The 22,065-nt window shown below is 42.4% G+C and overlaps 1 protein-coding gene across 6 annotated transcripts in view; it reads left to right on the top strand.

Annotated features, from left to right (window-relative positions):
* The window catches only part of arhgef1b (Rho guanine nucleotide exchange factor (GEF) 1b), a 43,381-nt gene that overhangs the window by 2,552 nt on the left and 18,764 nt on the right, over positions 1 to 22,065 (top strand). For all 6 annotated transcript variants that reach the window (XM_029115704.2, XM_029115705.2, XM_029115702.2 and 3 more), the window contains exons 2-4: positions 19,198 to 19,284; positions 19,378 to 19,491; positions 19,997 to 20,095. In XM_029115704.2, coding sequence (XP_028971537.2) covers positions 19,234 to 19,284; positions 19,378 to 19,491; positions 19,997 to 20,095 — 264 coding nt within the window. In that variant the 5' untranslated portion in view covers positions 19,198 to 19,233. The remainder of the gene's footprint in view (positions 1 to 19,197; positions 19,285 to 19,377; positions 19,492 to 19,996; positions 20,096 to 22,065) is intronic.

Raw genomic sequence — 22,065 nt, 5'->3', positions numbered from 1 at the left:
GTATTCAAGTGCTTGTGTGTATTCATTTTTGCAATGTATTATATATTTTTTCGCTGAAATAAATTGACCTGAATATGATTTTTCTAACTAGTATTAAAATTCCAGTCTCGATTTTTTTACATAAGATAATATACCATGACAAAAACAAAACAAATTCTAAGTCGATTTTAGGACACACGCTCCTTGACGCGTCGTTTTAAGCGGTAGTGGTGCGGTGTCCCACTCAGCCAAAATGACGCAAATACTGCATAGCTTACTGTTAGTGCAAGTGGATAAAAGTGAACTATTCAAGGGAAGATGGAATATATTTAAGGAAATAATGTTACCCAGAAAAAAATAGTTGGCCATAAAACGCTACATAACGTTAGGCTGTGGAATCTAAAGGCAAGTGTGGGTGCAGACAACGGTAAGCTAAGCAAATAGCATATTGCTGGCTAGCTTAGATCACTAGGTACCCTAGACTCGTCCAGGCAATAAACTCAACGTTGTGTTGATTAATAGTCTTCTACTTCTGTAGCAGATTTTAGCGTGTCTACCACACTGCTTCCTCCATAGCGCGCTCGCTCTATACTCACGAACGACCATTGAGCCGATGTTACGGTACATTCACACTTCGCGATGGAGACGATGCCTCAATTCATTTAAATGAAGGGAAGCGTGGCGAGCGTGTGGCTCTTGTGGCAATCTGTGTGAGGCGAAGAAGAAGTTCCGATTTTCCAACTTCATGCAAGTCACCGCGCCTATCAGTGGGGACTGGCCAATCACGGGATTCTTCGGAGGTGCTTGTTCAGTGATATCCTTACAATTAAAAGAACAGAACGAGTTACACAAGATTTCATTGTCGGTGCTTTTTAAAAAGATGGATGGGGGAAAAATTATATATTTTAGTAGCAGTGATGGGATTCCCTGAGCTATATTATTGCAAGCTATTTTCTTACAGAGGCGCAAACAAAAACAATGCAGCGTGGAGACAGGTGGCCGAGATGGTTGGTGTTTCTGGTGTCAATAGATAGCTAGCCACGTTAGCTGACTGGTGGCTACTTAATTCTATTAAGCTGGTTTACTAGCTAGCATTGCATGTTGTAATAATTACACCAATGATGCATATTGAGTAGAGAATTTAAAAATGTCAAAATATATTAGAATACGCTTCTATTACAATTTTAGCCATTGTAATAAGCTTCATATAAATTTGCTATGCTCAAACCTTAATATACAGTTTAGCTGCTGTTATGACGCTTGTTCACCCACATAAACAACAGGGAAGGCACTCTGGGCGATGCTAGCGGTAGCTATCTGAAATTTCGCAGTGTGAATGTACGGTAATGACACCCTCTTTCGCGCGTTATGTAGGAACGCTCCCGTGGTATTGGTAGTTTATAAAACGCGGTTCGAATCTCGTCACTGTCACAGCAAATTATGCATTAGGTTTTGTTACTGGTAGACAAAATCTTTGCTGGCTACAAACTTCAGTAGCGGCGTTATAATAACTCTAAAATAAGTGTTCACGGCTATATTGCGACTATTTCTGGTGGATTTTTGAAGTACCAATCCATGCATGCTTTTTGGGGTAATATAGTGGTTAAAGACAACTGCTCATGTGGGAGACCCTGGTTCGAATCTAGTGGGGGCAACAACATTTATCACTTTTAATTGCGGGCTGGCTGAGCTAGGCTTGCCTGGTTCCTTTTCTGGTTTGAAGAAATCTATTTATTTTATTAGAAATAAGATATTACAAATGTGATCAAATAATTGTTGTATCACAAGCCCAGACTGTATTATTTTTTTAAATCTGAAAATAAAACCAAAAGAGCTTAATAGGAACACTTCTGGTTTATGGTAAAAAAGACTGAATTACTCCTTTAACTAAACAATTTTAATGTAAAATAGATTTATTTTTGACATCAATATGCACCATAATGACAAAGTGAAAACAACATGATTTTGTATATGTCTTTTTTGAAATATAAAATAAACCGAAATCTTGAGATAAATAATAATGGATATTAAAAGTCTACAGATCCCTGTTAAAATGCCAGGTTTCTGTGATGTAAAAGAATGAGACAAAGCTAAATCATGTCAGAACATTTTCCACTTTTAATGTGACCTATAATGTGAACAATTCAATTGAAAAACAAACTGTTTGAGGGGGAAACATTTAAAATAAAGACCTTACAATAATCTGGTTGCGTAAGTGTGCACACCCTCTTATAACTGGGGATGTGGCTGTGTTCAGAATTTTCAAAACTCATGTTCAAACTCATGTTAAATAGAAGTCATTACACACCTGACATCATTTAAAGTGACTCTGATTAATCACAAATAAAGTTCAGTTGCTGTATTAGGATTTTCCTGACATTTTCTTAGTTGCATCTCAGAGCAAAGGCCATGGTCCGCAGAGAGCTTCCAAAGCATCAGAGGGATCTCATTGTTGAAAGATATCAGTCAGGAGAAGGGTACAAAAGAATTTCCAAAGCATTAGATATATACCAAGGAACACAGTGAAGACAGTCATCATCAAGTGGAGAAAATATAGCACAACAGAGACATTACTAAGAACTGGACATCCCTCCAAAATTGATGAGAAGAAATGGTCAAGGAGGTTTCCAAGAGGCCTACAACAACATTAAAGGAACTGCAGGAATTATTAAGTACTGGCTGTGTGCTACATGTGACAACAATCTCCTGTATTCTTCATATGAATGGGCTATGGGGTAGGGTGGCAAGTTGGAAGCCCTTTCATACAAAGAAAAACATCCAAGCCCAGTTGAATTTTGCAAATACAAACATCAAGTCTCCCAAAAGCACGTGGGAAAATGTGTTATAGTCTGATGAAACCAAGGTTGAACTTTTTGGCCATAATTCCAAAAGGTATGTTTGGTGCAAAAACAACCCTGCACATCACCCAAAGAACACCATACCCACAGTGAAGCATGGTGGTGGCAGCATCATGCTTTGGGGCTGTTTTTCTTTAGCTGGTACTGGGGCCTTAGTCAGGGTAGAGGGAATTATGAACAGTTCCAAATACCAGGCAATTTTGCCACAAAACTTTCAGGCATCCGTTAGAAAGATGAAGATGAAGAGAGCGTTCCTTTCAGCACAACAACGACCCAAAGCACACGTCAAAATCCACAAAAGCATGGCTTCACCGGAAGAAGATTAACATTTTGGAATGGCCCAGCAAGAGCCCAGACCTGAATCCAATTGAACATTTGTGCGGTGATCAGAAGAGGGCTGTGCACAGGAGATGTCCTCGCAAGCTGACAAATTTGGAGTGCTTTTGCAAAGAAGAGTGGGCAAATATTGGCATGTCAAGATTTGCAATGCTAATAGACTCCTACCCAAAAAGACTTAGTGCTGTAATAAAATCAAAAGGTGCTTCAACAAAGTATTAGTTTAAGGGTGTGCACACTTATGTAACCAGGTTATTGAGAGTTACATAATTTTTTCCCCCTGAAAGATTTGTTTGTTTCTCAATTGAATTGTTAACGTTATAGGTCACAATAAAGGTGGAAAAAGTTCTGACATGATTTATCTTTCTCATTCTTTTACATCACAAGAACCTGGCATTTTAACAGGGGTGTGTAGACTTTTTATATCCACTGTATTATATATACACTCACCTAAAGGATTATTAGGAACACCATACTAATACTGTGTTTGACCCTCTTTCGCCTTCAGAACTGCCTTAATTCTACGTGGCATTGATTCAACAAGGTGCTGAAAGCATTCTTTAGAAACATTGGCCCATATTGATAGGATAGCATCTTGCAGTTGATGGAGATTTGTGGGATGCACATCCAGGGCACGAAGCTCCCGTTCCAACGCATCCCAAAGATGCTCTATTGGGTTCAGATCTGGTGACTGTGGGGGCCATTTCAGTACAGTGAACTCATTGTCATGTTCAAGAAACCAATTTGAAATGATTCAAGCTTTGTGACATGGTGCATTATCCTGCTGGAAGTAGCCATCTTAGGATGGGTACATGGTGGTCATAAAGGGATGGACATGGTCAGAAACAATGCTCAGGTAGGCCGTGGCATTTAAACGATGCCCAAATGGCACTAAGGGGCCTAACGTGTGCCAAGAAAACATCCCCCACACCATTACACCACCACCACCAGCCTGCACAGTGGTAACAAGGCACGATGGATCCATGTTCTCATTCTGTTTACGCCAAATTCTGACTCTACTATCTGAATGTCTCAACAGAAATCGAGACTCATCAGACCAGGCCACATTCTTCCAGTCTTCAACTGTCCAATTTTGGAGGAGCTCGTGCAAATTGTAGCCTCTTTTTCCTATTTGTCGTGGAGATGAGTGGTACCCGGTGGGGTCTTCTGCTGTTGTAGCCCATCCGCCTCAAGGTTGTGCGTGTTGTGGCTTCACAAATGCTTTGCTGCATACCTCGGTTGTAACGAGTGGTTATTTCAGTCAAAGTTGCTCTTCTATCAGCTTGAATCAGTCGGCGCATTCTCCTCTGACCTCTAGCATCAACAAGGCATTTTTTGCCCCCAGGACTGCCACATACTGGATGTTTTTCCCTTTTCACACCATTCTTTGTAAACCCTAGAAATGGTTGTGCGTTTAAATCCGAGTAACTGAGCAGATTGTGAAATACTCAGACCGGCCCGTCTGGCACCAACCACCATGCCACGCTCAAAATTGCTTAAATCACTTTCTTTCCCATTCTGACATTCAGTTTGGAGTTCAGGAGATTGTCTTGACCAGGACCACACCCCTAAATGCATTGAAGCAACTGCCATGTGATTGGTTGATTAGATAATTGCATTAATGAGAAATTGAACAGGTGTTCCTAATAATCCTTTAGGTGAATATGTATGGAGCTTTGAAAGTTCCCAGCAGCAGAGTGGGCTGCATTATTGTGAAATGGAAGTCTAGAATCAGCCAGACTATTTGTACAACTGACCATCCTGCCACAGCAACCTCCAGAACCACAGCCACCTCTCAGCCACTCCATCAGGCCTTCATGGAAGACTGGCTAGACCTGGAAGTCGCTCCTGCGTGAAAAGCATATGACATGCTGACGGAATGATTCCAAGCATGAGGAAAATTGTCTGGTTTGATGAGACTTTGAGACTGGTCAGGATTGAGGGACGGATGAACAGTGCAAAATATAGAGAGGTCCTAGAGGTAATCTGATCCTGGGTGCACAGAACCTCCGACTGGGCCGAAGATTAATCTTTCAGCATGACAATGACCCAAAGCACACAGTCAAGACACTGCTGAAGTGGATTCGGTACAGTTCAATGTCCTTGAGTAGCCCAGCCAAAGCCTGGACTTGAACCCCATTGTACATCTGAAGATCATAGTTCACTGATCATCCCCATCCAATCTGACAGAGCTTGAAAAGTTCTACAAGTAAGAAAGGGAAGAACTGCATGTTTGAAGCTAGTAAAGGCATTCATTAGAAGACTAAGCTGTGATCGCTGCCAAAGGCACTTCAAAGGATTGGATGAAGGGTCTGAATAATTAGGTATGTAAGGAATGTCCTTTTTTACATTATTCTCCAAATTGGCAAATGTTGACAAACATGTTTCTCTTTGTCATTATGAGGCAATATGTTTGGATTAATGGCAATGAATGAAAATGTTGATTGATGGCATTTTTAAAAATCTATTAAACATTTGGTAATAAACATAACAAAATGTGGAAAAAGTGAGGGGGTCTAAATACTTCCCGAAGTCACTGTATATGGTAGAGAAAAGTATGTACTTGGGAGTGGTTTCTGGCCTTGTAACTATTCCACCTACTTGTAATTATGCAATCCAAAGGTATGCCTTCTGATGAATTACCTCCCCTGTATACCAAAGTGGCACTATGCCTGGTAGTGTTTTCAACACTCCCTACAAATGTGGTGAGCAGATTGCCTAAAACATTCAGGCTTTTCAAATGAAATGCTTTCACCACATTTGTATATTGTCCTGGCAGGAATCTGTCCCACACAGAAGTCCTAGAGAGAACCAGCTGCAGGAGAATTGAGGTAACCACCCAGGACCCACCAGCTTAAATGACTCCGCTGTGCCATCCCGATGCCGGAGGGCCTCCTTCCATGTAAAATGCCTGAAGAAAAATTCTTAAAGAGGACCCCTCAATGTTTAATCTTCATGGCTAAAATGTGCGCTAGTGAACAGGGGACTGTGGTCTGCTTCAAGCCCCGTGGTATTAAGAACTGGCTTAGGGAACATCTTCCAGAACGTCTCTGCATCCTCTGAATAATGTGCCCTGGTATTCCATTTGTCGCTGTTGCTGTGCAATTGTTTTATATAACCTGTTTAAAAGTCACACTCCCATCGGCTAAAGAGTGTGAGAGCAGATAGTCATCCAGAACAGCAGGTGCTGTCATGCATGGTTCACTTTCACTTGCCTTGAAGTGAGTGTAGAAGGCATTTCATGTGCTGTTAAGCTTGCATTGCTGGGCAGCTTGTGGCTGGGTTTCCCTTTGTAGTCTGTGGTAGTTTGCAAACCCTGCCATATTTGGCAGGCTGTTTCTGTCAGCTCTTACTGCTCTGTGGCGCCATTGGGCGTAACAGGACTTGTTCAACTCATTGGCCTTCAACATCCTATGTACATGCAGATGAATGGAACTGAGCATGTGTGAAGGAAATGTGTACAATGTGGTGACATTTCCCAAGCTTAAATCAGTATTTTATTAAAGAGGAGATTCATGTGTAAATTGTGTATTTAGTATACAGTGGCATTTGGGTGTATACTTTTTGTATTTTGAACCAGCTCTGGCCCTTAGTGTTAGACTGGTAGGAAACAGGAGTGAGAGCTGTAGTGAAGGTCTGAATGAGTCTTTCCTTTTTCAGATTCAGGATGAGGGGAAACCTGATAAACTAGGTTTCCAACAAATTGGCAACCGATTTGAATGCATGTATCCTAAAAGCTACATGGGAAAATATTAGTGTTGCCATGTGATGCTTTTTTGCATTTGAAAAGTGGTACGTAATGACATCTTATCTTGGTTGGACGCTATCACGACCACTACTATTTAATCAGAAGAGATTATAAATAATTAGCAATATGGGCTTGTTTACATTACACTAGAGAGAATAATACTCTAGGTAGACTTATTTTAGTTTGCATACTTACCGTAGCATTTGAATTTTCACTGGCATGTTCGAGACGTTCCACGCAGGATTGTGGCCATCTATGGTAACTTAATACAGTTCCGACAGAATTGTCTTCACACTTGAAAAACTCAGGGTGCTCTATCAGAAATGTGGCACACACTCTTGGAAGGTGACATTTCGATTTATCAATATCTGCAAGTTTACACAGCAAAATAATTTTGCGTCTTGTGTCTTGTAATGGAAACGAGGCCTAAGTTTACCAGGCTGGTGTGAGTCCACTGGTTTGTCATCTCCTCTGTTCCCCCTGCTCCCCTCAAATCAAAGATGGACCCTCCCCCATTGCCTGCAGCAGCAACTGCTTAGCTTCGTGGGTTGTCTCTAGCTGATTAAGTAGTTTTAGCTGCAGAAGCTGTCATTTCACCTTCTGTTACAACATTGTTGCATTAGTTATTTCGTTTTTTTATGATTGGTACATGTAAATTAGGACAACTTTTTTTTAAATAACAACCCACCAACTGTTAAGGCATTTCACTGTTTTGACATTAAAAGGCCATGGGACACTCGCGATTCTAGACCTTGCGAGCATTTTGTGCACGTCACTTCCGTTTGCGAACTGACCTCATGCTGTGTTTTGTTGACCACCCATGACCCACTAGACACGGCAGCAAATGGGAGAAGAAATCACTAGGGAATGTCACTGATCGTCTACACAGCATTCACCTGTTGAGAGGTAATCTGTGTGAACATGACAATCGGCAATCAGAACTGGGGGCTAACTGCTGTCGTGTCTGAGTGCAAAACTATCACCTATGGGTTTGTTTACATTACAAGAGAGAATAAATCACTAGATAGACATATCTTGGTTTGCATGATCATTTCCGTAGCGTTTGAATTTACACCGGCATGTTTGTGCCGTACCACCACCGGATTGTGGCCGTCAATCCCTGGAAATGGCATACGCTCTTGCACAGAAACGTAATACTGTTCCGACAGAATTGTATTCATGCTTGCAAAACTCTGGGGGGGTCTATCAAAAGTTTACACAACAAAATAATCTCGAGTGTCTGGTCTTCTTTCATTTGTTTCAGAATATGTAGTGTAATGTAAACAAGCCCTATATGTGTCTGAGCCTTAATGGTTAACACCAATAATGGGTACATGAGGTTCCCAAACTTTTGTGGCTTATGACCAGATTTTTATCTAAATCTGAAGAAGTTAGGTTTGAAATATCATGGTAGGTTAGGCAATATTTGTTTTATGATCTTCTGTGTCAAAAAGAACATTGTTACTGTTATTACCTCTGCAACTTTTAACTCTTGATGTTCTTTCTCTCGCTGTCTGATTTACTCTATCCTAACCAGTTCCAAACAGAAAACACAAATGTTCCTGAGTGTATTCTCTCTCTTTGTTGTTTAGTTTAAAAAGTTTGTGCCATATATGTAGAAGAGAACCTAAACTGTTCAGTTAGTGTCTCTAAGAGGTTAGTCTCACAAACCCTTTATACTACATGCACATTTTCTTCCACTTCCTCTTATAACCCTGGTAATTAACCGTAGCTGGGGTAACCTGCCGTTGCCACGAGAGCAAGCATCCATGGCTGTGCTAAAGACCTGACAGTGTATTGGTGTTTATAAGGATTGTAGTTTAAATGAGGGCCGTAGGACATGACATTCAACATTTACACTCGTAACACTGCAACTGTAAGCCCATTTATTCATTATTTAGTTTGATAAGTATTTAGTCAAAACTATCTACCTTTTAATAGAATGATTTGGGAGAATTCTGAGGTAGTTTTGCGTAGTTATAGGTTCTTCAGGCTACATCTAAGCCTCAGCGCTCCGTTTTTCTATTGAGTCAATGGTATTGTACCACATTCGGTCATTCCAACTCTTTCCGTTCTGAGGTTTTGCTTCACTGTACTGTTGCTTCATTTTCTTTATTTTTTTCAGGGATCTGTTTGTTAGATCGGATGAAAACCATTACGAGATGCAAACGATACACGTCGCCATTCGAAAAGAACATGCTGCTGCGTTTTCACACCACGTAATGTGTCAATCCGCAAACCCCGCCCTAAGTCCTAAAGTCCAGGGCTTGCCACCAAGTGAAATTAAAGTGGCTTAATTTCTAAGTTCTGTTAGATGTATAGAGAGAGAGAAGTACAGAGATCCTTATGACAAAATCTAGTGATGTGACATTTAGTGTCAAATGAAAAGAAATTGGGCAGAATTTGACCAGCTGTAGCTGGCTCATGAATACAGCTCTTTAAAGATGGAGGAAGTGAAAGTTACAATACTGGATTGCATGGTGGTTGGTTTAACTCCCATTTTAAAAAACTGGTCATGTTGGGATTAGGACAGATTTTCCAGCACACACTGGCCAATCATAGCTGCTCTAGTCCTCCAGTCATCAAACTGCTGGACATGCATAGTGGCCCACACGGCAGGCACGCGCGCGCACACACACACACACACACACACACACACCTTTCAGAATGAATGAGAACAGTTCTCCATGACCCAAATTGTAATCAAAGGCCTCTGTGTTTGGCTTGAGCAGTCTCCCTACCATCCAGACACACAGACCGACACACATTTGGAAGCAGTTAAATAGTCGGGAGGCCCACTCCGAACCCAATCCATGCCAGTCAATTAGACCTCATCTATCCAATGTTTCCATGAAGCATAAAACACTGACCTCTTACATGGGGACAGAGTGGGAAAGTGGATGAGGGGGAGGGAGAGCGAGGAAAATGAGGGGGTGGGTGAAAGCAGTGCCAAGGAGTTGCGAGGGGTATGGGAGTATATTTTCCCTCTAATGGCTACATAATAGGGACAGAGAGAGCGAGAGAGAGATGTAGGGGATTTAACACACTGCTGTTCTAGTGGTTATGTACAGTTGTGTGTTTTGGCTGTAGATGAGAGCGGAGGGGAGGTTAAACTTGGTCATGGGGGTTGGTGAGAGAAGGCTGTCTGGAGACAGACCGCTTAGCCTACACTTAGGGAGTAGGGGTAACTCCCATACTAGGTCTGTGTGCCATGCCTATAGGAAGCCGAGGACGGCTGAGAATGTATTTACTTCCACTGCTGACTGTTCTTTTTGTCTCTTTTATTGGTTTTAGTTGCTGATCTTATTTTCGACAAATGGCTAATGTGGATATTGGCTGTTGAATAAAATGTTTGTCCCGTGTTGTGTTTATAATGGCCTTTTTGTATTGTAGTGACCAAACAACCAATGTTATTGAGTTGAAAGAGAAGAGGGGTAAAATGAGAAGAGGGAGAGACTGAGCACTAAAGAAAGCGACTAAAAGAGGGATGGGTTGAGAGGTGACAGGATGCGGTGTGAGGGCATAATCTCACCTCCTTCCCTCACATCCTCCTGACACCTCCCGCTACGCACGCTGCACTTGCATTCCCTTTTCATCTTTTTCTGTTGTTTCTTCTGTCTTGTCTCTATCTTTTTGGGACCTGACCATGGTGCTTAAGTCCAGAGTCGACTGAAGTATGTTAACCCACTGGGTTAAAATGGAATAATAACCTGTGAATAATTCTGTTTACGCCGTTTTAATGCTTATGTTAATCATACTGATAACAAGTTGTTCCATCACCCAGCAGTGAACTGTTGTTGTCGTCAGTCATCATGCGTTATCTAGTTAATCACCAATCTGATATTGAGAAATGAACATCCTAATTTTGTTTTGTGTGTAATTCGTCCTCAGTCTTTCATGCCGATGTAATGTTAAAATATCTGTAGTAAGTGTAGTCATGTGTTGAACTCTAAGGTGGGTTCATCAATTGATTATGCCAATCAATCAATCAAATGTGTTTATAAAGCCCTTTTTACATCAGCAGTTGTCACAAAGTGCTTTTACTAAGCACACTGCCTTAAACCCCAAGGAGCAAACAACAGTAGTGTTGAATTTTAGTGGCTAGGAAAAACTCCCTAAGAAGGCTGAAATTTAGGAAGAAACCTAGAGAGGACCCAGGCTCAGAGGGGTGACCAGTCCTCTTCTGGCTGTGCCGGGTGAATATATTAAGAGTACAAAGTCTGTTTAAACTGAGTCCCGAGTCTGTTTAAACTGAGTCCCGAGTCTGTTTAAACTGAGTCCCGAGTCTGTTTAAACTGAGTCCCGAGTCTGTTTAAACTGAGTCCCGAGTCTGTTTAAACTGAGTCCCGAGTCTGTTTAAACTGAGTCCCGAGTCTGTTTAAACTGAGTCCAGGTCGGAAGCATGACCAGATGGACAAGGACAGGGACAACAAGGAGGACGAGGTGGTGTCAGGTACTCCTCAGGTGTGGGCCAGGGCCTCATGCCTTCCGATGTTTTAAAATGGCAGGTAAACAGGAAAAATGCATTCCTTATATCTACAAGGATTTATAGTGGAGAAGGAGAACTGACCCTACTCCCCCAGCACAATAATATAGCAGCATAAGACCTTGGGGCTGAGACAGGGTGGTCTGGTGACTGTGGCCCTATCTGGGGGAGGCCCAGGACAGGGCCCAACAGGCAGAAAATCAATCCACCCACATTGCCAAGCATCAACCAAAGGGACACCCACCAACCGCAACCACCCTGAATGAGGGTCGAGTATTGCCCGCAGAGTACAGCCCAATTGCACAAGTGCGAAACGGAGAGGCAACAACAACCCAGTGACGCCGCCCTGATTGGCATTGGAAGGGAGGGCATCCCAGTGGCGATGAGAGCCAGCCTGGCAAGACAGCATCTGGGTGTAGGCCCTCGACACGCTAGATGACACATGTAATGGGAAGGAGGGATAAGCTGTTAAACAGTTACTATTTTAAACATGACAACCATGGAAATGGCATCTACATTACATGTTCTAGAGGATTTGAGTCCATGGTTCATATATCACAATCTAGTCTTATGGAATGATTTTGAAGTCATCGGACATTCATTGTATAATTGTACATTTTAATAAATAGTGCTGTGTCTTTGCATTATTTGAACTTGACCCGTCAATGTCATATTATGCTAAATTATGATAGTCTGAGAGAAATTGTTTGACTTGTTAGTAAGAAAAATGTCACTTGTTGTGTGCGTGCGTGCGTCACAAAATCTACCTGATAAAAGCCTGTTACTGCGTAGGTTGTTGGATTCAATGGTTGATCATGAAACCCAATTAGACATTTCGTGCTGCTTTCACTATTTCCACAATCTGTATTTTTCTTTTGCATTAGGTTAATAATACTTTAATCATCACATCCGGCATGCTTCTGAACATGAATGATATTCTTTATAGTTGGTTAAATGTGTAATAGGCCATTTGTCAGGTGGACCTTGGTGGTGTCAGTCCTGTTCACATATATAGTAAAGCATTGTTTTGGAACTCGTCGCCATAGACAATGGCTGTCAAACAATTGATGATTATCGTCCCATCGCCCAGCTGTATTTTCCAGCCTTGGAACTAAATCAAATTTGTTATTGATTTATTGCAAATTATTTATGATCCCAGCGGAAATGGTGCTTAATGTATTATCAAAACTGTTCTCTTTTGACTAATCACAGATATTCCCAACTGGTTTGAGAGAGTTGAAGATCAAGATTGCTTCTTGCAATGCTCACTCAACCAGAGTGTTCAGAGGTGTCTAGAACCAAGATTTAGCTTGCTGGTGCTGAACCAGCAACAATTAGTCACTAGAGCGCCACCACGTCCGACATGATTACTCATCCGTCCCCCCGACTGTGCTGGGACCCCTGGGCACTGTAGGGACCCCTGGGCACTGTAGTCATGCCGCAACCAGGATATTAACTCCACAATGACTCTTCTGTATGTTGATAGTCACTTGGGCCACCGATCTGTTTGGGAGCCCCCTAGAAGCTGCCTGGCGGCTATCAATCTTTAGACCAGGCTTGGCCACGGCAAAACGTAGAGTTGATTGGGGTAACTGGTGTCCATTTAGATCCAAGCGATCGCCAGACCTAGCATTAACATCCAACATCCGTATGCCCAGTGTGTTGAAACAGGTGGCAGCTCTAAATCACCAAGTTAACCTGAATTAGCCTGGCGTTTCATACCTCTGGCCATGCCAAAAACATGCACACACTCACACACCTTGGTTTGGTACTCACTTTGGGTCAATGCTATGCTCAATCAGCTGTTGTTGGTGGGACATATTGGCTGTTGCAATTTTGGCCGTAATCAGATTAGATTTTTCCATATGAACTTTTTCAACACTTTTAAAATAATCACATTAGCATTTGCTGTTGATTGAAGTTCTGAGAGGTGGAAGTTGCATATTTATGCCAACACTGCCAAATTAATATTTGTCCGTTGTCCAAAAGCTCTTATTTCATTCTTACGTAGGTGAAGTGACGGTAAGGGTGTTTGAGAGTACAATGATATTCATTTAACCCCCCATCCAGAAACAAACTATGAACTTTATTTGCTCTACCAAGTGGGTCAGGACCTCAATCCTGGTGCTTTAAGAGCATAGTGCCAAAAATGCTTCCTCAGCATTCTGACATGGTAGAACTTAAGCCAAATCATATCTTTTTTTGCTTGACAAATGCATCTGCTCTGCTGTCAACCCCCCTTTTGTATCCCTTTCACATATCAAAAACGTCTTCAGATAGTTAACAGCACAACCATATTGGTTCTAGGCTTAGTATAAAAGACATGTCTGGTGCCATTTTGCTTTTATCCACTTTTTGTAATTTGTAGCCTCTCTCTGTTTGTCAGTTCTTCCTTCTGTGCTTTTCATTCACACCATGCTCACCCACTTCCTCTTCTCAGTGACAGAGGTAATGTGATGAACACAGCTCAAATAAACAGAAATGTCATTGTTATGACCCTTGACCTTAGATGTTTCTGTCTTTCTTTCTATTTCTGTCTTCTTGCATTTATTTTCGCACTTTTCATCCCTTCTCATTTCTTTCTCTTTTGCGCTTGTTTCTTTCTCTCTCTTTTCTTTAGCCCTTCTGTCATTCTCTATTTCTTTCACTCTTTCTCGGTTGACATGACTGCAGAACAGGAAATGGCTTGGATCATTTCCTGAGGAAATTACACCATCTTCCTGTCGTTGGCTCCTTCTTTTCTACTCAGGCACTTTTGGGGGCACTCTGGCCCCTATGCGCCTAGCTAGAGCAATAAGACACCTGAGAATCCCCGACTCATTCAGTGTAATGATGGCCTGTAATGATGTGGACCAGATACAACAGCACAAACACAGCCAGTTGCTCTATTTTATGGCTGTGCATGGACCATTGTGTAGCACTGGATATTTGGGGTAAAGTGGCCTATGCTCACATAATGAACGCAGCTTTGGTCAATACACTGCTGGTGAATTATTGCCTGATTTAGACGATGCCTGTGAATGGGTGCAAATGCATGAAATATTTCACATGTGAAGTTGAATTTTAAGCGGTGTCCTGGGCCGGATACCAGACTATAATGATGGTGACGGAGCTTTGCTTAAGGTCATAGCAGCCAGTTGTTCACTTTGTCAACTCGGAGACTCACATTAGCAACTGTTTGGTTAGAGCCAAATGCTGTTGCCATATAGGGAAGCTACCGCCCCCCCTCGCCCACCACACGCCCATACAGACACTTCATTCTATATTGTTTATTCCATCTTGCATTGCATTGTTGAGCTTGCACACTACATGCTAAATACCCATAGAGCTTCTTCTGACATTAGAGAGAGGGGAAACAAATGTTTTCTCGTCATTTCTGTGCCGCTACCTTGCTCTCTAACATTTAAAGAAATGGGCCGTAGCAAATGAGCTGAGCAAATCACTCTGTCACTCGAGTGCTCCCCTGCTGTGCACTCAATGACTGTTTCTTAATGCACGCTTCCAGTCATTTCAAGTAGGCTTAGGTGCTATTGTCTGCATCATGATGTTGTCACCATTGACAGCCGTAATATCACCCAGCCCTTGTATGGTCATTGTTTGGTGCCTCGAGCATTCTACTTTCTTATTGGTTGTGTAAATGGTGAAATGCTGTGTGGTTGGTTATTGAAGTGGTTAGGCAATGTGGATTGGGGTCTTGGTATTAAATCTGCTGTTGTGGTGACTCGGTGAGGACATTTTGGGAGTAACAACGGCTCTGTTTTGGAAGTCTTTTTCTCCGGTGTGGGGAAGTGGACAAAGTCTAATACTTTAATTCCTTAATTCTCAGTATGTTTAGTAGTTTTGAGGATTTTGGGGGGGGATTCTGGTCCTTCCTGCAGGGCGAGTATTTATTTTGTGTGTGAGTAAAGATTACATCCTACCATAATCAATTTTTCCCTCGCTTCTAATTGTTTAAAAACTGCAAGTCCCACATTTCACAAGCAGCATGTGCCAACCACAGTGGGGTTTTCTGTGATGACTCAGTCCAGCCCGAGTGAGAGGTGAACAACACCTGGAGAAAAGTCTTGATATAGGTTGTAAGTTAACGTGCAGACACCGCTAAAATGAAGCCAAGAGACAAGACAAGAACAAGGAATCCAGCGAGAGGGATTTGCCAGATGAAACCAATGAAGCCTCTTCACAAGGTTTACCTGTGGGTAATGTTGATGCTGGGGACCATGTTGGCGACGCTCCCGTCCCCACTGCTGTCACTTTTTAACATCCCCTGTAGCAGCAGAGGGAGGACATGCAGATATAGACTGGTTTCCTTTTGGTCTAGTAGGCGTGGGTCAAAGTGGGATTCTGTCCCTTAGTACATGTTTTCTCACACACACACAAGAAGTGTGTGTGTGTGTGGATGTAAGTAATACATTTTGTTAGTATACTCTCTTACTTGAACACTTTTCAGTGCTCCTAAATGTCCTTGTGTGCTCCTACAATTTTTTCCTTTAGGAGCACATGTACCTCCTTCGGGGGTGAAGTTTGCATAGGGCCCTGTCCTGGTAATGCGGTACTAGAATACATAGACACTGTAACAGAAAGGCACGTACACCGATGGTTGTCAGTGGTTAGACGCCAGCTGACATCTAATTAGTGTTGGAGTGAGATGGGAGGGAGGAGAAGTGAAGGGGAGGGTGGAAGGAGTTGGACAGCTGCCTCCTCAGTAGCTCTCCTGCTCTTTCAGGCCACATGCCAATAATGCCCTAAAACAACGTCCCTCCGCTCCCCAAGTCGTGTCTCGATTTCAGTATGGAACTATTGGTGGGCAAAATGAGAATGAATGCCCACGTGTCAAACTACGCTGCAGGGTCCTTACAGTAAGGCCGTGGTGGGTGTGTGGTACGTGTATGTGGAACGCATTGCATGGCCCTGGGCTCTTAGGCAGGACACAATGCATGTCGTCTGTATAAAGACCTTAGCCACCGTTTTCCTTTTTGCTATCAAAAGATGATTACTAATATGATTTGAAAAGCCAGTCAGCCTTTATGGTTCAAATCACTTAATTTATAATACACAATGCACCAATTACGAATCCCAATTTTTTTTGCGACAACACACACACACACACACACACACAAACGTTCTAACATTTGGGTTATGATCAGTTGATATGTTATTTCCTATATTCTTGTCTCTCATTGCATAGGACCCGGAATTAAGCTTTATTAAGTAATGCTTCTTATACTTCCAAAACAACTTCTTTAGGAGTCAGCTGAATATTCTGACATTCTAGGAGTTTATTGGGTGGCAGCCAAAACACCTGCATGCTATAAAGATGACCCAGTTAACAATAAAGCCACATTCATAACAATTTCCTCATCTTGTTCCAGTGTAGTGTGCAATCAAACAACATGACATAAAAAGGACCTATCCCAAAACAGATGCTAGTCCCAGCCGCTTTAATCATCCACCAACCACTCATCTGTAGTTCTACTTTCCAGCTTTCTTTGTAATAGAGGGCCTCATTACAATATTTTGTGACTCTACTCTTAAGTTAGAAACTATTTTGGTTGATGATGGGTTGGTCAACATGATTCATGACTTTCAGCTACCAAAACTAGCTATCTAACTTTAAGATGAACAACAGGAATATGAAGTCACCTCCGCCTAATATTATTTACTGGACACAAGACTTCTTGGCCAGTGAACTTGAGGCTTTTTTCAGCAGCCACTGCTAATTTGTGTCTGTGACTTGACCCAAGCGGAGGTCTCCTCTCACTCAATCTGTGTGTTTGTGCCTTTCAACCAGTTCTGTTTTTATTAATCTCCACACTAATTGAAGCTGACCATGAGTGACCACATTCTCTCTCGCGTGGGATCTCTGTGTCGCTATTGAACTCCATTCCTCTTTGTAGTTGTATTACGGACACCACTTCAACATTGCAACACAATGTTCTATTTTGGTTTCCCTTGGTCTGTCACTTACCTAACTCTGAGTAAACACATCCTTCCCGCAATTCTGTCTCCATTGATCTAAAATACACTCTAACCTTTTGAAATGGTAAACAACTCTTTGTACCAAAATATGCATTGGCTGGGCAGTATCCTGATTCTTAAACCGTCATACCAAACCTTTGGAATACCATTTGAAAGTGATCATAAATAGGTCATATTATCCTTGATGTTTTATATTCATTGAAATACAGTTATTTATAATGAAAAGAGTTGGCATTGTATTTGTGTATTAATTGCTGCATCCACAAGGTGGATGTTTCAAAACCCACAAAGCCTCTGTAATCCAATGTTTAGCGATGCTAAGGAGTACTTGTAAAGCCCATTGTGTTAACTGAATGCTGCATGCACACAACAAATATTAGACGACAAAGATCTTAATCCAGATCAGAATCTCTGCTTTAACCAAAAGAAGTAGCCTTCTTGGATAACTACAAATGTTGAAATACACACATACATGACATTTTGCATATTGGAGTCAGCGTGACTAACTTAATAGTTCTGAATTGTAGTTTCTTCAGGTATTTAAGTATTCAGACACCTTTACTTTCTTAACATTTTGTGTAATATACTTTATTTGATTAAATATGTTTTCCATCAATCTACCCAGAATACTCCATAATGACATAATGAAATGTGCCCATTTCTTGAAAATGGTCAAAATGTAAATATTTCATGCATGCATACACATGTGCACACGTACGTACGTACATACATACATACGTCAGTATTCAGACCCCATGACACAGCAAAATGGGGCAAACCCAAGAAGACTCGTAACTGTGATCTCTACCAAAGGCATTCTACAAAGTACTGAATAAAGGGTCTGAATACTGTTTTACATGAGATATCTGTTCAATAACTTGGTGTGTATTTAAAAAGTTTTTGATTACGGGGTATTTTGTGTAGGTTGATGGCAAAAAAAATCGAATCAGTTGTTTAGCTGTAATCACTTAAGACTGTATTATGCCCTACACCCACCCTACATCCTTACACATTTATTTAAGCTCTGTAGTGTTTAGGCCCTCGGCCGGATAATGGTGCTGTTGTCCCTGTCAGGGTGCTCCCTGTTGGCTTCTACGAACCTGACTGACTGGCCTTTAAGCTTAGTGGATGAATGAAGGGCGGGTTGCAGTCCTGGGACTTACCTCACTACTTCCATGGAAAAGAGGGGGCTTTTAAGGTGTTAGATGTGTAAGTAACAGGCTGTGCTTGTTTCTGGACAGGCCATAGACATCACTTACTCTCCAGAGTTTTCATGGGGACTGATCTCCCTCAGGGCTTTATTGGCTCAGGCTTGATAGACCTTTGTTGAATGTTCAGATGCACAGTCTGTTTTGGGAAAGCAAGTTGAACTTTTTTCCCCTTGGGTTCAAATATGTATGCCTCTAACTTGCTCCAAGCTACGATCGCAAATCTAAATGTTTTAGAGTAGCCTGGAGGAAGATGAATTTATGATTGCAAAAAGCACCTTGATTCTGCTTAATTAGTGAAACATTCTAGAATTGTAATTGCGTTGGATCTTTAGCCATTCTCCAGAAATTGATTAGAGAATTTGTGTTTTTTTTTATAGCAGTCACTTGTCACTAATGACCGGTCAGAATTGGAATTCAAAGGCCATAGTAGACACAGGATGTGGTGTCCCCTCATCTGTGTCTTCGAAGTACCAATACTGGTTTGGAGGATTGAATGTGTACTAACAAACCCTAGCCTTTTTCAAGATGGCTACACACATTAACCTTACATCAGTCAGTCCCGCATGTTCCCTAATTGTGTCTCTGTGTCTTTTGTTGTTGCAGTGGTTGGCATTTTGTGCTCAGTGGTCTAACCCAGCCATGAGCATCATTGGGGCTGAGGATGAGGAATTCGAGAATGATCTGGACCCTGTGAGTAACTCAGTGATATTAAACTTCAACAGAGAGAGTGTCACCTATTGCATAATGATAATGTGTACCCCTGCACCCCTCTGTCTGTCCCAGACGGTGGATGACAACTCCAGCCACTTCGCCAGTATAGACCTAGTGAAGGGAAGACCCACCCACCTCCTGGTCTTCCTCAACCACGTCATCCTGCAGTTCGACTGCTCCCCCCTGGTGAGAACCGCCCTGTGGGGCTCCCGGACAGTCCCTGGGGCAGTGCTCCGTCTGCCTCTCCCGCCGCGTCGTTTGTGGTACCGTGATTTGTTTGTGCGCATTGCATGTTTTTGTGGCCTTCGTGTCTGTCTGTGTACTTGTGTGTTTGCCCTGTATCGGTTTCTACATGTGTGCATCTCCAGTGATATAAATATAAAGCATGCCTGTCTCTCTTTATTCTGCATGCAGACCGTGATCTACTCCAGGTACTGTTACGCGCCTCGCAGCTTAGAATACCTACCCCTCCTCCACACCCACCCCCCCCCTCCCCTTCCTGCCCGCCATTGTAGCTAGTGACACGTCCGTTTTAAGACGCACTTGGACACATCTGTCGTGTGACAGTGTTCCAATAAGCTGTAGAGAGTTGGTCCATACTGTTGCATAGATGTTGCCGTCCTAATCTAGAGGCAGAGGAAGGTTTATGAAACTCACATTTCTCAAATCTCCCTCCTCTCTTTTCTTGTAGCTGTGCTTTCTTCATGCTGACCTCTTCAGGAATCTCAGTACCAAAGAGACCAAGAAGCAGTTTGTGGAGTTCTACAATAGCTTCCTGGACAAGGGCGCTGTAAGTGCATTCAATGCTGGGAGCTAACAAGCCACTTTAGATCCCGGAGCCAGAATGCCTCTCACTGTGCTGTACCACATTCACCACAGTACTGTATTGTACCTGTCTACTGTTGTTGACTGGCTGTGATGTGACCTTCACCCTCCTGTGAGCTGGTCACTTTTGGAATGAATGGAATGTATTTGTGTTGAATGCATGTTTGTCCTGTTTGTGGAGTTACTGACTCCTTCTGTTTGTCCCAGTGTTTCCTCTGGTCCTTTCCATCGGGCTGTCTGTTCCTCTGACCCTCTGTTTGTCTTTTCATGTGGTCCTTTTCATTGGGCTTTCTCTTCCTCTCACCCTCTCTGTCACTCACTCTCCCATGACAGCTCAGCTTGTCTGACCACACTCTCTTATCTCCTTTTACTTACTCTACTCAGCGTGTCTCTTCTATCTGACCCACTACGTCCTGTTCAGGTCGTGGGAATGACCTTGGTTGTGGCTAGAAGGGTTGCAGCAGATGTTAAAATGTCACACCCTCTGATGTTTTAACTTGTTTGGCATCTTTGGGACTTGGGCGGATGATCGTTGGGACTTGGGAGACTTGGATCAAATCATTCAGTTTTGGTCCAAGTAATTGTTTGGATTTCCCCCCCAAAAATTAACTAGTTAATGTCTTAGTGAAAACAACTACAGTTGTGGCTTGTACATTAGCTGCCTCCTTGGTGTTAGCTACACTAGCTAATGTTTGCTACTTCCCTTCTGTGGACAGAAGTGATCAGCAAGGGTGTTGCTGTGCTCCCATCATCCCTTTGTGTAGACTATTAAACCACCACCAGTGCAGTATGAGTTAATTATTGTGCAGCCTGCTATCTTACTCAAAATTAAATGTTTTTACAGGACAAATACTTGATTAGCGACCCTGGACAACATGCTGATAAAGCTGCTTTAAACCTATTTTGCTGCCAAAATGTCAGCTGTCAGCAAGAACCTTGACAGAAGACGGGTACTCCGATCGTTCTCCGCAGCATGTCGTTGTCCCGGAGCATTAACCCCCAATGTCATTGACTTCCCAATAATGACCCATATTCCAAGTTATGTAAAAAATAAAATAAAAATGCCACAAAGGAGCAAATTACAAATAATTACATTTTATAATTTGTTCCTTTCTGCTGTTGCCAGCTAAACAGCCTAACTAACTAGTTGGCTGATACCCTTGTGATACACCAAGCTATTTACATTACCATGACAGAAAGATGAACCACCACTGCATTGCTTGCCCATTGTGAGTCAGTCCGTCTGTGAGCCGGGTACCAAAACAGTAAAGCCCCCGGCTGAGCGACAAGGAGGGCCTTAATGCTTCTAAAGACTAACAGAACAGTCTGTACCAATCTAGTGGGGTATCCGCCATGTACTCCTGTTCCGTTAGTCCTGGCGTTAAGCCCTTTTAGTGAAGGGGTGTTACTCATACAATCACCACAGTGGGCCGGGGAGGAATGAGTCCATTGGGACTCCAAGGTGTGCTGGGAGGAAGGGGACTTCCATCTTCTAGAACTAGGGCAATTACACCCCCCCCCCCCATGCACAGTCTGGGCTTCCTTTTGAATTGGTTAGGAATGCACATGCTTCCACCAAGTAGCAAGCTGGTCTCAGTATTGTCGGCCAGATATGTTTGTGAATGAATGCAAACCGATTGTGTATACGTGGAGTCAGTAGCTACAACTTGTTTGGCATTGCATCTGTCACAGCACAGCCGTGTGACACATCAGATTAGGTTCCTGAAGGTACTGATGAATGTATATCACAACATCAAAGGACCTTAGTAAGTTTCCTAAAATGTAACCCGTCATCAGTAGTTATCTAGAACCTGGTTGATAATAGAAAAGGAATGGCAGTGTTTACATGGCTAAAAGAGAAGGATCGCCATATTTACGGTTTACAGGAAACCCCTTCAATATCTCCAGATGAAGTGGCTCGGGAAGAGGAGTGGG

The sequence above is a fragment of the Esox lucius genome, chromosome 20 (genome assembly GCF_011004845.1).
Source record: "Esox lucius isolate fEsoLuc1 chromosome 20, fEsoLuc1.pri, whole genome shotgun sequence".
Taxonomy (NCBI): Eukaryota; Metazoa; Chordata; class Actinopteri; order Esociformes; family Esocidae; genus Esox; species Esox lucius.
The sequence above is the reverse complement of the archived record's forward strand: the minus strand, read 5'-3'. Positions and strand labels throughout refer to the sequence as shown.